The following is a 16,274-nucleotide window of genomic DNA, read 5'->3' as shown; positions in this document are numbered from 1 at the left end:
AATGAACACTACCTGTGGATCACAATAAAATCCCAAAATGTTATTTCTTGGATGCACTGTACATCTTGTTAAAACTTGAAATGACATTTATTTCTCATTCACTGAAAACACTGTATTTATTTTTTACATTAAGATATGATGCCTGTAAGAAATCAATAAGCCAGTAACTCAAGTCTTCTGTTGTATTCTTGGTCCAGAGCAGGGCAATAAAGCATTTAACCTTTTGCTTTTAATTAACAAGCATCCTCACACAGTTGAAAAGCTAAACAACTTTTGGGTAATGAAATCTAGTCTCCTGCAGGAAACCTGTCTGCAGAAGAAGGAAAGGAATTCACAAAGTTGAAAGCCTGCCCCACTGTCCGACCTGGTAAACAGCAGAGAGTCATCATTTTCAACGACTAAGAAATCACATCTGCTGAACTGGTCAGTCTCCTGGCCTGCCAAAAGCAGCATTCCTCACTGCATGATTTATGATCACTCAGAGCCTAGGGATCTGCTTTCAGGATGTCACGCCCTCAAATTTCCTGTTACTTGTTAATATTAGGTCCATTTCCTGGAAAGCAAGGACATGGCCCCAACCATGCTAGCCTAGCATCCTCTTTCCATGATCCTGAGACCCTCTCTCATCACCATGCTAGACACACCTCTCTCCTTTGGGCTGTTACTCCCCCCTCCCTCAGCATCACTCTTCATCTCCGGAACCTCAATGGACCCGGAACCACCCCAGGAAGCCAGGCAGCTGGGATTCCCGCCATTATTACGATGCCCACCACGTGCTTCCACATCTGGCTTTCAGTGGTGCTCTTCTGAGTCCCGCTGAGTCCCTGCCCCCTCAATGCCATGGATTTAACCACTCTCCTCAAATGCCCTGCCAGCTGCAGGTTCTCAGGCTAGGGATTGAACTGGCACTACAGTTGCCGGCCCACACCACAGCCCATGGCAACGCTGGATCCTTAAGCTACTGAGTGAGGCCAGGGATAGAACCAGCATCCTCATGGATACTAGTAGGATTCATTACTGCTGAGTCACAACAGGAACTCTCTGGCCACAATTTTAATTGTAATCATTATGCCAAACATTTTAAGATAAATAACTAGTATGTCCAAATTTAATACGCCAGACGGCATTCTAACTTAAGAGTTAACACAAAAAGGATGATTCCAAATGCATAAGAAAACAGAGGGGAAACACAATATCTACCAAAGTTTGAAGAAAGGTGATACTCATACAGTGAACAAAAATAAAAATACTCTGAATGAAGAAGTGAATGTATCTTGCACTCCAAATCCTTTAATTAAGAACAGAAGTTCCTACTGTGACACAGAGGAAACGAATCCGACTAGTATCCATGAGGATATGGGTTCAATCCCTGGCCTTGCTCAGTGGGTTAAGGATCCAGCATTGCCGTGAGCTGTGGTGTAGGTCGAAAAAGCGGCTCAGATCCCGCACTGCTGTGGCTGTGGCGTAGACAGGCAGCTGTAGCTCTGATTAGACCCCTAGCCTGGGAACTTCCATATGCCATGAGTGCAGCCTTAAAAACAAAAAATTAAAAATTAAAAATAATAAAAATTTTAAAAATAAAATAAAACAAACTAGATGCAGAGTTCTCCTGTGGTGCAGCAACTTAAGGAGCTGATGTCACTGCTGTGGCTCTGGTCACTGCTATGGCATAGGTTTGATCCCTGGCCAGGGACCTTCCACATGCCACAGGCACAGCTAAAAATAAAATAAAACAGACTAGGTGCTGCCAAATGGAAAGAAGTGAGACAAACTATTCTGACTTCATGCAATGTTTTTCACAGTTCTCATTCCATTTCAATTCCACAGTAAAATGGTGGGCAAATAAATAGATTTCACAGAGCAACTTTCAGTTGCTGCACTTACACTAAAGTTAAAATTTAAGATGTAAGTTAAATAGTATATGCTAGCCTTTTCCCTGCAAATCATTAAGTTCAATACTACATGCTGGTCTTCTCACTGCAAATCAACCCTCACTGCTGTGGCTGTCACACTAACGAAGGGCTCATTACTCAGAGTAGAGTCTTCCCAGATCAGAAACAATAGACCGCCGAGGAGACAGAGGAGCCGCTGCTGGCCGCACTGTCACATGGAGGTAACATACATAAACAGAAGCTTCAAAAAGCAACATGAAGATGACCGTGATTAGACATGACCCGGCCTCTGCTTGCTCTCAGGGCACAGAGGCTGGAGACAGGAACCCAGACGTGGGGGCAAAGGCTCTGCTGGCAGCTTTTCCTCCCAGCTTTTGGAAGTTGGGCCAGCACCACCATTAGCTAATTGGGCGAGAGAATGAGTAGATTAGTTGATTAGTTACTTACTGCCTCGTTGGCAGAGAGGCGCACACACTGACGTCATCCACGTCATCATTTGCCAACTGATAAACCAATAATTAGAGCAATCACAGCCACCAGCACCAGTGACACGGCCACAATTATCCACTTTTTCTGTCAAAGGAAAGCAAGCTGATTATATTGTGGTTAATTCCACATGCCCGAGTGAGAGAGCATCATGCACTTAAAATCGAACAATCCATCAGAATTCCTTTTAAAATCTAAATTACGGGACATTGATGAATTCTGTTCGACAATTTGCAGTTCTCAGAAAGAGGGATTTTGAATTTAATGAGGTTAGGCTATTTGGAGATACACTGTTATAAAACCCTTAGAATATTAGGTTTCATTGATGATAAAGCTACATGATCACAGTCTTTCAATCAGTTTCCGATGGAATGAGATATGCAGCTTGACTTTTTTTTTCCCACGTATAGAGAGCTACATGCAAAGCCAGGTCAGTAAACTAAAAAACTAGTTTTATATTTAATAAGCCCCTACACTCTTCTTTCTTGTTTGCTGTTACTGGCAGTTAAGTCCTTCACTGCTCCCACCACACCATATACAATCACCCTACCAGTACTGCCTGGTCTTTTGGAGCTAACATAGCACCCTGGGAATGAAACCATGACAGTGGAGAGAGGATGGAGGGCCAACACCCTAGAAGATGCAGCAGCCATGCATGTGAGCAGCAGGGTGACAAGCCGAACACACTGGGTGTGGTTTTAGATGTCAGGCCTGGAGTCAGAGACAGGAATGACTTTTGAGACAAGCACCACGTTTCTGGCCAGTGGCCACTCCCCCTCACCTGCTGGAGCAAGGTTTGCTCTGTAGGTTCAGGATGAAATGCAACCCCTTTCCCACCACCTTTTATCTCTGTAAAACTAATGATTTCCAAATGAAGTCCTCGTTGGACTGACATGCTCTTTAGGTCACAAAGAAAGGAAGGGAACTGCCCCTTTTAATGATTATTTTAAGTGTTAGTCCATTTTGTGCTGGGACCTAGCCTAAGCACTTTACATGCATACCTCATCATCTCTCTTTACTGTAGGCTCAATATTTCCAAATGTGGTAATAGAATAATATAAGAAACCACGTTTCACATTTCAAAGGTAAGCGACACTCAGATTCCCAAGAACAGGTAGAGCAAGAGGCTTTACCATTGACATTAAAGCCCAGATATGCATTTTATTTGAGAACATCCAAATAAGACAACTGTTACAGGTGAACCTGCACACAAAATCTGACCCCTCATGTCTCCCGAACATTTTTTTTTTTTTTTGCTTTTTTAGGGCTGCACCCGTGGCATATGGAGAATCCCAGGGTAAGGGTCCAATCGGAGCTACAACTGCCAGTCTACACCACAGCCACAGCAACATGGGATCTGAGCCACGTCTGCAACCTGCACCACAGCTCATGGCAACACCGGATCCTTAACCCACTGATGGAGAAGGCCAGGGATCAAACCTGAAACCTCATGTTTCCGCTGTGCCATGACGGGAACTCCTCTCCTGAATATTTTGAAACTCCCTCTTTGCAATGCCATTTTTGCCACTGCACTGGAAGCCTCCCCCAGTCCCCCAATTAGCACTGGACAGTCAGCTCCCAGAAGGGCATTTCTACCCCACACAGACACACATGGAAAGCAGCACTCTGGTCTTGGTGTATGGTCTCCACACCACAGAGGAGGAGACCAGGAGGTGATGGGTGAGGTCACAGAATGAGAGCCCTGTTCCCTGGCCCTGAATCAGAACTCAATTCTGCAGTCTCGCTCTCATCGCAGCAAACATTTTGCTCACACATGACACACATTAGGTTCAGATAAAAGTATTAGACCCACTTATAAAGCTTAAATGTGAGTGCACATAACACTCCACAGCCTCAAATAATCCTCCTCTTTCCTCCAAACCAAAGGTTCGGCACACACCCTAAATAAAGAATCAAGTGCTCACGGCATAAAATGTGTAACCGACAATCTTTAGGAGAATTTCTGATCCCATTCGTCTTATACATCCTTCCAGATAATGACCCAAGAAACAGCAAACTCTAGAACTGAAATCCATCCAAATGAGGAAAGGCACTGACTTTGGGTGTGAAGAGCTTTCATTACTTAGAACCAACAAGGCTCCCAGGCAACACAACTTACCTGATAAACTGCAAACGTTTTAGCAAAAAGAATTACTTCCATTTTCAAATAAAACATTTATGGAAGAAGGTTTTATTTCTTGGATAAGGAGGCTTACATCAATGTATGGCCACTTGAAATACAGAGAAAAAGGCACTTTAATTCTTAAAGACCAAACTCACCCTCCGTGCTTTGCTGTGATATTTAATAGCTTTTTTCGTTTCTTCTTTAGCATGTTCTACATAGTCTGCGGCATTCATAACATTTTTTTCTATGTTATTGATCATTTCACCCTTAAAACAAAAAGTTTCAAGCTTAGAAGATGTTCTCAAATGATTTAATCATGCGTCTTAAGACAGCCACAGAGCAGCATAACAATTCGACGGAGCGTGATGTGCGTGTAATGGAGCCAAATGCTTTGTCACGTTTACAAAAAAGATGAGACTGTTACAAATGTGCCAATAACACAGTGATCAAAATCCAACTTATAAAAAGAACTAAAAGGGATGGGCAACAATGCTGATAATTAAAGGCATATCCAGTAGACTCTGAGATATGCTTTAACAGGGGAGCACTCTTTTTAAAGACGGGAACAGGGAATGAGAGGAAGCTAGCTTTAAACTGAGCTAACAGTTACTGTTATGCATATACATACAATGTATAAAGAATGGCATCTTTTCTAAGGGGTAGAAAATTGTTGCAATTTCAGTAAACTAGGAATAGCTTATGTTTGCCACTAAGTTGACTAAATTAAAGAGCAAAAAATGTAAAGTGAGGTGACTCCAATGAGATGTTAGGGAAGAAAGCACGTTACCTGGTTTTCCGTCCACCAGCAGACATAATCTGCAGCAGTGAATAGTAAAGCATTGAAGAATGACGCACAGTTAACGTACTCATTTGCAAACTTAAACTTTCCAGTAAGTTTTGACTAAATATATATTTCGATTTGGATGAGTCAATAAAATGCAATACTAACAGACTTCTAAAAGGAAACAATGGAACAAAGCTAAGAACACAGTGATTTCTCTAATGGAGATTAATACAATACGTCTGGCATAGTACAATTCTAATTAAAAGTCTGAGGTATTCTAAAATCTTTGGTAATGACAAAAATAATTGCTGATCGTTCTTACTGTCTAACTGGTTTCTTTCCCAAAAATAAGAAGCTGGTACTAGCCAGACTCTCGACTCTCCCTTTTTGCAAGGGGTCCACCTAAATTGGAAAGGAGTGGACCCAATCAGCCCCATCCTGTGCTGCAAATGCACAGGCCTCGGTTCTTCATACATTTTTATGACAGATTTCCTGGAGCCCAACAATGTTCTTTAAAACAGCAATGTGGAGAGTAGCCCCAGTACCTGGATGGATTTCCTATCACTCCTTCTTTAGCCCAGGCAAACAGAAAACAGGCTGGTCAGACTGGAACTTTCTTGGAGAACTACTCCTGCCAAAACAGATCCTGACACCAGCCTCATGGGAATAAGGCCATGGGTGGGGAGCGAACGCTTACCCTTCACAGGGCAGTCAGCTGGACCAGTGGCCCCTGATCTAGGAATGACTGGGTGCAAGCCTCAGGTGGTGCCTGAGACCACAGAGGTCTCATTCAGCATCACCTCAGGGCGAGCAAGCACATCCACACACCTAACAGGAACACCAGTTTGTCCTGTACATTTTGGGTTTTTTGCTTTTTTTTTTTAGGGCTACACCTGAGGCATATGGAAGTTCCCAGGCTAGGGGTCAAATTGGAGCTGCAGCTGCTGGCCTACACCACAGCCATAGCAACTCGGGATCCCAGAACCACTGGCCAAGGCCAGGGATCGAACCCATATCCTTATGGATACTAGTCAGATTTGTTTCCGCTGAGCCACAGTGGTAACTCCCAAGTTTTGTTTTTATTTTTTTGTTTGTTTGGTTTTTGCCTTTTTGTCTTTTCTGTGGCCACACTTGTGGCGCATGGAGATTCCCAGGCTAGGGGTCCAATCAGAGCTGTAGCTGCCGGCATACACCAGAGCCACAGCAATGTGGGATCCGAGTCATGTCTGCGACCCATACCAGAGCTCACAGCAACACCAGATCCTTAACCCACTGAGCAAGGTCAGGGATCGAACTCAAAACCTCATGGTTCCTAGTCGGATTCATTAACCACTGAGCCATGACGGGAACTCCCCAAGTTTTGTTTTTAAATTATGTTAACTTCCTCAGTCCCTCACAGGGTCTCTTCACAGCCCTGTCACCTCCTGCCTGTGCTTCCAACAATGGAAGTACGAAGTCCTACTTATGCCATGGCATATCCCTGTGGGGCTTATTCACTTAAAGTTCTCTCCTGATTACTACTCTAATATACACTCCTTGCAGAAAACTTGAAAATACAAATGAGAGAAAAAAACTAAAATTCCCATAGTCCTGCTGTTCTTACACTGCCTGGTATATTTCTTTCCTTCTGGGAGTGCTGTCTTACGTAGCTCAGTTCATGCCATATCTGTGGGTGTCAGGGTGTGGGTTATGTGTATTTATATTTATACATACATGTGTTTATATAAATACACACATAAGGTTTTGTGGCTCCCTCTCTGTCAACTGGAAATTGACAGCACGACACTTACACATTTCATCAAAAATCCTCCATGGTACAACAGATATTGGTAAAACATTATAAATCAACTACAATAAAAAGTAAAAAAAAAAAAAAAAAAAAAATCCTCCATGAACAAAGTCTCTGTAGCTCACAGGTGCCCAACAGGCTGTCCTATAGGCACACCATAATTTAATAACCCAGCCCCTACTGTTGGAAGTTTAAGCTCTTTCCAACATTTCAGTTTCACATGGCATTAACACTGCAATCAGCTTTTGAATTACAAGATCGAATCCAAAATAACGGCCCTCTCAGGTACGGTGGAATCAAACGACCACTCTCATTTTGGAAAAGGAAAGCCAGGTGCAGTTACCTGAGTCTCCACAAACATAGCCATGTCCATAAACATCTCGTGCAGCTCACGGATGCTGGTCTCCAGTTTCATGATGTCTTTATGACGAGACTCAATTTCATTGAGAGCCTGTCTAGTAATCTGTGAATCTGATATAATCTTTGAAAAGCAAGAACCAAAGAGAAACATTGATGAACTTATGATTGTTTAGGAAGTTAAAAGAAAACACGTCTGTAGGTACACAAGCGTCCACCATCACAAAACCCCCCCATGCACTCACATCAGACGTGAAAATGGAGGGATTTCCGCTTTCCAGCATCTCTTCTAATTCATCATCGGTGGTGGTCTTTCCCGCTACAATAATAACAATTAAAAACTCCAATGAGAACGCAGCAATATTTAAAAATGATGTTTGCACAGATAAGTTAGCAACTAAAATCTCATGTTAACATTTTTACCCAATGTTTTTCTAACCTTTCCAATATATTTTCCTAGGCAAGTATTAATGATGAGAGAAATTAACCTTAGACTACGTAGTTGGAAGAACTGGAAAACTTTCACAGTAAATCTGATAACTGGAATGAATAAGATACAATTTTAATGTGAGTGAGAAAACAACTGTAAAAAGAAAACTGATAGATAAACTTTTGGCATATCAGTTTTCCTAAAAGTTTTACTCTGGTTTATGGGGAAAGGGGATAAGCTAGATTCAGCATCTATGAAATGGGCATAATAAATAATAAAGACTGTATAATTAGAATCAGATGATTTAATGCTTTCTGTACTTTGGTTGTTAATATTTTTCCTTGAGTTAAATGTATTAATGCCCTTGAGGATTGGAAAAACCCAAGTGATGGTTACGTTTTTCACGCTCTGTGCCACGAAAGGCAAAATTAAATGAGTAAGTATTATAATAACTAAAATATCAGTTAATGGGACTATTCATAGCATTACCATAAATACCAAAAAGTGGAAACCACCCAAATGTTCATCACCTGATGGACAGATAAACCCATCCAGACAATGGAACCGGGTCCAGCCATTAAAAAGAATGAAAGACTGGTACATGCTACAGTTAAGTATGGTTGGAAAACTATGCTAAGTGAAAGTCACAAAAGACCATGTACTGTGTGATTCCACCTACATTAATGCCCCAAATGGGAAAATTTATAGATAGAAAAGTAAAGTGGTGGTTGTCTGGGGCTCGGGGGTGGGGGGGGGTGTGGTGGAGAATGGGAAGTGCCAGACAATGGTACAGAGTTTCCTTCTGGAGAGACTAAAGTATCCTAAACTTGATGATACCAATACACTAAAAATATCTGAAATATACACTTGAGTATCATTCACCTGCTATGTCAATTATATCTCAACGATGTCGTTAAAATGTCATTCAAGGAGGTTCAAGTTCACAGCTGCCACCCAAGTTCACCAGAGACACAAAGTAGCCCCGGTGGATTATGCACCCACACTGGGCTTGAACCACAACTGAGGAACCCCCCATCTTTCACAGCACGGAGGAGACAAGCCTGCCTGACCTTTATGCAGCAATCAAACTGCTCAGAGGGAAATGTGAGCTCCACCTTCCAAAGCCAAGTGCTACACAAACATCCTTGGAAGAAAGTCTGGAGTGAAAGGGCAGTGAGGGTCTGCTCACCAGACACACAGAACTGTGAGAGACACAGGATCTGTCCCAAGACGGGGCAGGAAGGGTTGGGCGACACAGAAAACACACGAAGAGGAGTTCCCGTTATGGCTCAGTGGTAACAAACCCAACTGGTATGCATGAGGATGTGGGTTCAATCCCTGGCCTTGCTCAGTGGGTTAAGGATATGGTGTTCCTGCAAATTGCAGGGTAGGTCACAGATGCAGCTTGGATCTGGTGTTACTATGGCTGTTGCACAGGCTGGCAGCTGCAGCTCCAATTCAGGCCCTAGCCTGGGAACTTCCATATGCTGCAGGTGCGGCCCTAAAGAGAAAAAAGAAAATACACAAAGACATGATGGTTAAAAGTTTGCCACATGCAATGAACACTCTAAAGTAACAGTTACTGGAAAGTAATCTAAAGTCCATCACCTAGAATTTTCTAAAGGATGTAAATAAATAATAGGTTGGTTGACTCAATAAACAAGAAGCTATAAAAGGGCTTTAAGCTTCACAATACTGACAAAAGCGGAGATGGAGCTACTTTTCTGAAGTTACATACTCTCATATCAGATCTTAGGGAGAAAAATAATGCTTTTTAACAAAAATAGCATTTTCATTGACTCACTTATTTCTAGCTGCCGCTGTATACGTCCTTTGCTTCGCTCCCGAAAGAGAGTCTGTGCTTCATTATACTCTGTCATAACTTCCACAAACTTCCGAGACAGCACTGAATGCTGCCAACATGGAAAAATTAATCAATATATAATGGTCATTTCCTCTGTTAAAAGTTATACATAGAAAGATTACATTACAGAAATTCAAACTATTATGCTATGTATTCCTTAAAATGGAAAATAAGATTCACAGCAACTGGAGTTCCTATCATGGCTCATCGGAAATGAATCCTAACTAGTAACCATGAGGTTGTGGGTTTGATCCTTGGCCTTGCTTAGTGGGTTAAGGATCTGGCATTGCTGTAAGCTATGGTGTAGGTTGCAGACTTGGCTCAGATCTGATGTTGCTGTGGCTGTGGTATAGGCCAGAGGCTATATCTCCGATTGGACCCCTAGCCCGGAACCTCCATATGCCAGGCGTGTGGGCCTAAAAAGCAAAAGATTAATAGCAACTTACTGTACAACAGAATCTATGCTCAGGACTTTACATGCATGGTCTTATTTGATTTTCATAATAACCTGCTATTACTGTCCTCCACTTCAACTTAGATAAGTCAATTAGCCCATGGCTGCAGGTAAATGGATGGGGTTTGACACCCAATTGAGCTGTTCCCAGAGCCCTGAATGCATAACCACCATCTGCCAAGAGTTAAGTGGACTGAATTCCACTTTGCTGCACCGCCAACTTCTAAAAGGCGAGGATTTTACCAGGAACACTGAAATGACTCGGAAAATTCTTTACACCTCAGAAGAGAATTCTGCTGATAAGCTGGAGAGAACTTTTTCTTCATAATATAGAGAAGTCTATAAATATTACGGGGTTTTTTGGGGGGTTTTTTTTGTTTGTTTTTTTGTTTTTGTTTTTGTTTTTTGCTGTGCTCGAGGCATGTAGAAGTTTCCAGGCCAAGAATCAAAACTGTGTCACAGCTGTAACCAGAGCCACAGGAGTGACAACACCAGATCCTCAACCCACTAGGCCATCAAGGAACTCCCTCTAAATACTACATCTTTTTTACACAGAAATATTGTGAGGGTTAATGTGACAGTAGAGATGAGATTCTTTTAGAATTAAAAGAAGAAAGTGAAAAGACCTCTTCCCAGCCATCACTTGGATCTAGACAAGGCTGATTATCAAACCTGGGTTCTTCGTATCCGAAGATCCACTGAAGTCCGGTTCCCACTCTCATCCTGATCAAAACTTTGTTCAATAGCTAGAAAGAAACAGGAAAGAGTTACCTTTTAAACTAAAAAAATAAGAGTTTTTCAAGCCTAACTTCAAATGCATTTTCTTATCTTTTCACCTCCTAATAAATGTATGAATTTAGGTGATCATCCACTGTTGATAACATCACAAAACAACGCCAGGTGTTACAGTTTCATATTTAAAAGCAAAGAACCTCAGTCTGATCAAGTCTGGAGAACTTAACCATTAGTCTCCAGGAAATTCAGAAGACAAAGGAAGCTGTGACGTGATGTTAAGGGGTGACACCAGCAGAAGCACAACATGGTAACTCCAGGTGGATAATGTCCTGGTTTTCTCTGACCCAAAGAAAAAAATGCTGGTGGAAGAAAGAAGGAAGGAGAATATGGTCAGGAAAAACTGATCACAGGGCATGGTCCTTATTTGGTACGCAATCTAAACAAACTGTAAAAAAAATAAATAAATAAAAATTAAAAGATCAGTGTGGAAGTGTAAATTCTGACTGGATATTTTATAGTAAATAATGGTAATTAATGTGATTGAGATATAATAATAGCATTGCAGTTGTATTTTAGGGGGAAATATTCCTATGTTTTAGAGACACACACTGAAAACTACAGGCTGACAAAAGTCTCAGACGTCTGGGAAGGGTTGGGAAATCAGCTGGATGGTGAGTGGGCCACTGAGCTGCAGAACGAGGACACTGGGCTTGTGGGTTCATGGTAGTAACCTCCTCCCACACCCCCCCAGGTCCAAAATTTCCCATCATAAAGATTCTCTGATCTTCAGAGATTTTTATCTGAATACTATTTTGTAAAAATCGACTGCAATGCGTCTACCACATTAAGAAAACACCTCCTCTGCTTCAGTCCCTTCAGAAAGCTATAAACCTCTTGGAAACTACTGAGGCTGACGTTGACCGTGGAGCACCATCAGCTCAGCTGAATGATATTAAGTATTCAAAGGAGCTTGCCAACTAAAAGAAATGTTTAAGAACCTGGCAATCCACTTTAAAGGCTATTCATCTTCTCAAATACCTGCAATTTAGCCCTAAACTGTCATAAAAACATACTATAAGAGAAAAACAATTTAGAAGCAGGTGCTTCATCTTGTTGAGTATGTATGAATTAGTGTTTCACTCCTAAATTTAAGGACTAATAACCATTAGCTTTTTAGCTCCTTGAATGCAATCCTTAGAGCTGGTAGTTTAACAATTCTAGAATAATGAGTCACTTAAATGAGGCTTACTCTTCCAAGTATATACAAATAACATTTTAAAGTGCTCACCATTTTAATGTTTGAATATATAAAAGAATAAAAAGTTAGACAGTTCTTGCTGTGGCTCAGCAGGTTACAGACCCAACTAATATCTATGAGGATGAGGTTCAATCCTTGGCCTCATTTAGTGGGTTAAGGATCTGGTGTTGCTGTGAGCTGCACTGTAGGTCACAGACGCAGCTCAGATCTGGCATTGTAACGGCTGTGGCCGTGGCTGTGGTGTAGGCCAGCAGCTGCAGCTTCAGTTAAACCACTAGCCTGGGAACTTCCATATGCTGCAGGTATGGCCCTAAAAAGAAAAAAAAAAAAAAGTTACAAAGACGAAAATAATAATTATCCATAGTTCCACCACCAATGATTACACATAATCAAAACTTTAAACTCACACTTTAACTTGGTCCGAATTTTATTAGCAGTTTTCTTGATTTCTTTGTTCAGATCTTCAAGCTCTTCTTTTATTTCTTTAAAATAAAAAAAAAGACATCTGAGCTATAATATCCAACATCAAAAATGTCCAACAAACTTAAACAGAATATTATTCTTGGTAAATATTCAAGTTTGCTTATTTCTTTTCCTTTGGCCACATCCATGGCATACAGAAGTCCCGGGCCACAGATCCTACCTGCACCACAGCAGTGGCATCACCAAATCCTTAACCACTAGTCCATCAGGGAACTCCTGTTTGCTTCTTAAGAAAAAAAATCTCCCACATGTTTCTTTCTTGCACTGCTCTAATCAAAGCGTGGGAGGTTTTTTTTTCCCCTCTCAGAATATGGCTAAATTTCTCCTTTTCTGTTCAGGTCTAGGTGTTGGCAATGGATTCAAGGGACTATTTCATCAATTAATGGGTATAAACCAGCAATCTTCAAACTTAGGTGTGCACCGGAATCCCAACAGATCTGTCTTAATGGAGTTATAACAGACATTACAATATTTACATTCAAAGAGGTAAAACACAAGATTGAGAATTTTGTCAGGAAACAGGACAGTAGGAAAAGGAACCAAATGAAATTCTAGGACTGAAAAATATTTCAACCAAAAATAACTCCATGGGTGAAGAGAGATCTCCTAACCTGAAAAGTAACAGCTAAAGAGAGGTCAGGAGACAAATCAGAAAGATTCCAAAATAAAATATGGCAAAACAATAGAGAATAGAGAACAGAGGGCAAGAGATGTAAAGAACACAGTGGAAAGGTCTAAAACACAGGTAACTCGAGTCTCTAAATAAGAAATGACAGAAAACGGAGCCAAGATGATTTATGAAAAGAAAATAGCGAAGATTCTTCCGAATCTGCCAGAGAATATCAATTCAAAGATTCAAGAAACATTAATCCAAAGATTGATGCCAGAAAATATCAATCCAGATATTTAGGAAATAGGATAAATACAAAGGAAATCACATCTGGGAGTTCCCATTGTGGCTCAGTGGTTAACAAATCTGACTAGGAACCATGAGGTTGCAGGTTCAATCCCTGGCCTTGCTCAGTGGGTTAAGGATCCAGCATTCCCATGAGCTGTGGTGTAGGTTGCAGACATGGCTGGGATCCTGTGTTGCTGTGGTTCTGGCGTAGGCCAGTGGCTAGTGCTCCAAATCGACCTCTAGCCTGGGAACCTCCATATGCCGTGGGAGTGGCCCAAGAAATGGCAACAGGACAAAAAAAAAAAAAAAAGAAAGAAAGAAAAAAAAAAAAAATCACATCTGGAAACAGTGAAAATAGAACTGACAAAACCAAAGGCCAAAAATCAGATATCTTAAAAGCTACAATTAGACAGCTGACTTTTAAAAAAAAAGACAATAAGGGGAGTGGGGAGGGACTGGGAGTTTGGGGATAGCAGATGCAAACTACTCCATTTAGAATGGATAAGCAATGAGATCCTGCTGTACAACAAAAGCAACTATATACAGTCTTTTGGGACAGAACATGATAGAAGACAGATTAACAGGAGAAAAAGAATGCATATATATATATACACACACACACATATATATGACTGGGTCACTTTGCTGTATAGCAGAAATTGGCACAATACTGTAAATCAACTATACTTTAATAAAAAATTCAACTAAAAAAGATACTGAAAAGATAATCTTCAAAATCTTCAAAGGGGTGAAACAAAACAACTTCCAAACTAGACTCTTTTATTCACTGAAATATCCCTAAAGAATGAAATCAAATAAGGATAATTTCAGACAATAGCAGATCCCCACTAAAAGAAAGAATAGAGTTTTCCTTAGGGGGAAAAAAATTATCTCAGATACAAGGTTTAACACAGGAAAAAGGAAGAGCATTGGTATTGGTAAATATGTGGAGAGATCCAAATGTACACTAATTGTATAAAATATAAATATGTTATTTTATCTAGTATACATATATAATAATAGCACTAAGAAACGACAGGGTTAAAGTTTCCTAAGGTCATCCTACTACTTGGAAGTGGTAAAAATACAGGTTTACATTGGATTTTAACAAGTCTAGAATGCATACTAAAACAACAGTAAATGGAATGTAGAAACGAGGTAATAGGGAAGGGTAAAATTCTTAAAAATCAATCCAAAGGAAAGCATGAAGAGAAAAAAAGTAACACAAAAGAAACAAGAAAATAAAAAAGCAAATCAGATCATGAATTTTAGCTCAACACATCAATAATTCCAGTAAATAACTAGACTAGAAAAGCTAACAGCAGATGAAGAAAAAGATCAAATTGGACAAAAAGGTAAAAGTCAACTACATCTTATTTACAAGAGATGAGAGGAACATCTAAAACCCAGGCCCACACGAGTCTGAGAAACAGGCAGGGCTTTGCTAACATTGGCCAGTGGACATGAAGGCACAGAGCATCTCTGGATGAGAAGGAGACCACAGGTGAGTACACCTCAGAGGTAGGGTAGCTCTGAAGGTTTTGTCTGCCCAGGTGTCTGAACTCTTCTCTGGAAAGAGGGGGAAATACACAGCAGTAAAGGGTATCAATGGGACAATTCTTGACTGAGAATACAGACTGTGGATTAGGCAGTATTTTATCAATGCTAAACGTTCTGAGTAAGGAGTTCCCTGGTGGTTCAGTGGGTTAAGGATCTGGCATTGTAGTTGCTGTGGCTCCAGTTCCATCCCTGGCCTGGGAACTTCCACATGTGGCAGGCATGGACAAAAATAAATAAAAATAATTTTAAAACATGAAAAGAATGCTTAATGGTACGAGTCCTTTGATCAAGTTGGTAGATTAGAACCCTAGCCCGAGAGGTAGGCTGATAAGTACTCAGGGACATACAGCAGGCAAGGATGCCCATGTGGAGCTCCCCCTTGTGGTGCAACAGGACCGGTAGCAAGTGTGATCCCCAGCCCAGCACAGTGGGTTAAGGATCTGGTGTTGCCACAGCTGTAGCATAGGTCACAACTGCAGCTCGGGGCTGATCCCTGGCCCAGCCCTCCATATGCCACAGGGCAACCAAAAAAGAAAAAAATAAATAAAAGGAACATCAAGGCCTACAACTGATGAACAAAATCTCACCACTATGATGGTTATGCCACCTATACAGTATCATCAGAAGGATCCAAAAAGTTGAATCACACATATTTCAGGCTCCCACCAGGTGCACCAATGTTTTGGAAGGCCTGGAACTTACACATTTTATAATGGCCCTCTTAAAAAAAAATTCAAAAGAGTAAAGTTAAAGGAAAGAACAGGAGCTCCCTGTGGTACAGCAGGTTAAGGACCTGGTGTTGTTACTGCTGTGCCTCAGGTCACTGCTGCGGCACAGGTTTGATCCCTGGAACAGGAACTTCCAAATGCCACAGGTTGAGTCAATAAGATAAAAGAAAAAAAAAAAGTACAAGTAAAAGGGCACTTTGTTAGCTTCTCATCAAATCTTCCTCTGGGATCTTCTCACTGCAGGTTAATGAAACGACTTGGCCAGCATGCCAGCCCTGCATCTGGAGCGGGCAGAAGCAAACGGCCTGGGCCAGGCTGCAGGGTGGCTCCACCTCTGGCCACTGTGCTCTGGAGCCCCTTCTGCGAGCCAACCCAGGAGGTGGGCAGACAGGGCAGCAAGGGACTGGAGCTCCAACCTCCCACCTCCCCCA

General features: G+C 41.3%; 1 protein-coding gene across 4 annotated transcripts in view; it reads right to left on the bottom strand.

Moving 5' to 3' along the window:
• Nucleotides 1-16,274, bottom strand: part of STX2 (syntaxin 2) — a 39,064-nt gene that overhangs the window by 2,561 nt on the left and 20,229 nt on the right. For 2 of the 4 annotated variants that reach the window (XM_001924897.6, XM_005670541.3), the window contains exons 4-10: nt 12,582-12,656; nt 10,854-10,927; nt 9,668-9,776; nt 7,679-7,752; nt 7,420-7,557; nt 4,659-4,769; nt 2,340-2,465 (exon numbers count right to left, since the gene is read on the bottom strand). In XM_001924897.6, the coding sequence (XP_001924932.2) occupies nt 2,385-2,465; nt 4,659-4,769; nt 7,420-7,557; nt 7,679-7,752; nt 9,668-9,776; nt 10,854-10,927; nt 12,582-12,656 (662 nt within the window). In that variant the 3' untranslated portion in view covers nt 2,340-2,384. Of the gene's footprint in view, nt 1-2,339; nt 2,466-4,658; nt 4,770-5,290; nt 5,320-7,419; nt 7,558-7,678; nt 7,753-9,667; nt 9,777-10,853; nt 10,928-12,581; nt 12,657-16,274 lie in introns of all 4 variants that reach the window. The other 2 variants (XR_002338433.1, XM_021072703.1) reach the window with 2 other exon arrangements.

Source organism: Sus scrofa, chromosome 14 (assembly GCF_000003025.6).
Source record: "Sus scrofa isolate TJ Tabasco breed Duroc chromosome 14, Sscrofa11.1, whole genome shotgun sequence".
Lineage (NCBI taxonomy): Eukaryota > Metazoa > Chordata > Mammalia > Artiodactyla > Suidae > Sus > Sus scrofa.
The sequence above is the reverse complement of the archived record's forward strand: the minus strand, read 5'-3'. Positions and strand labels throughout refer to the sequence as shown.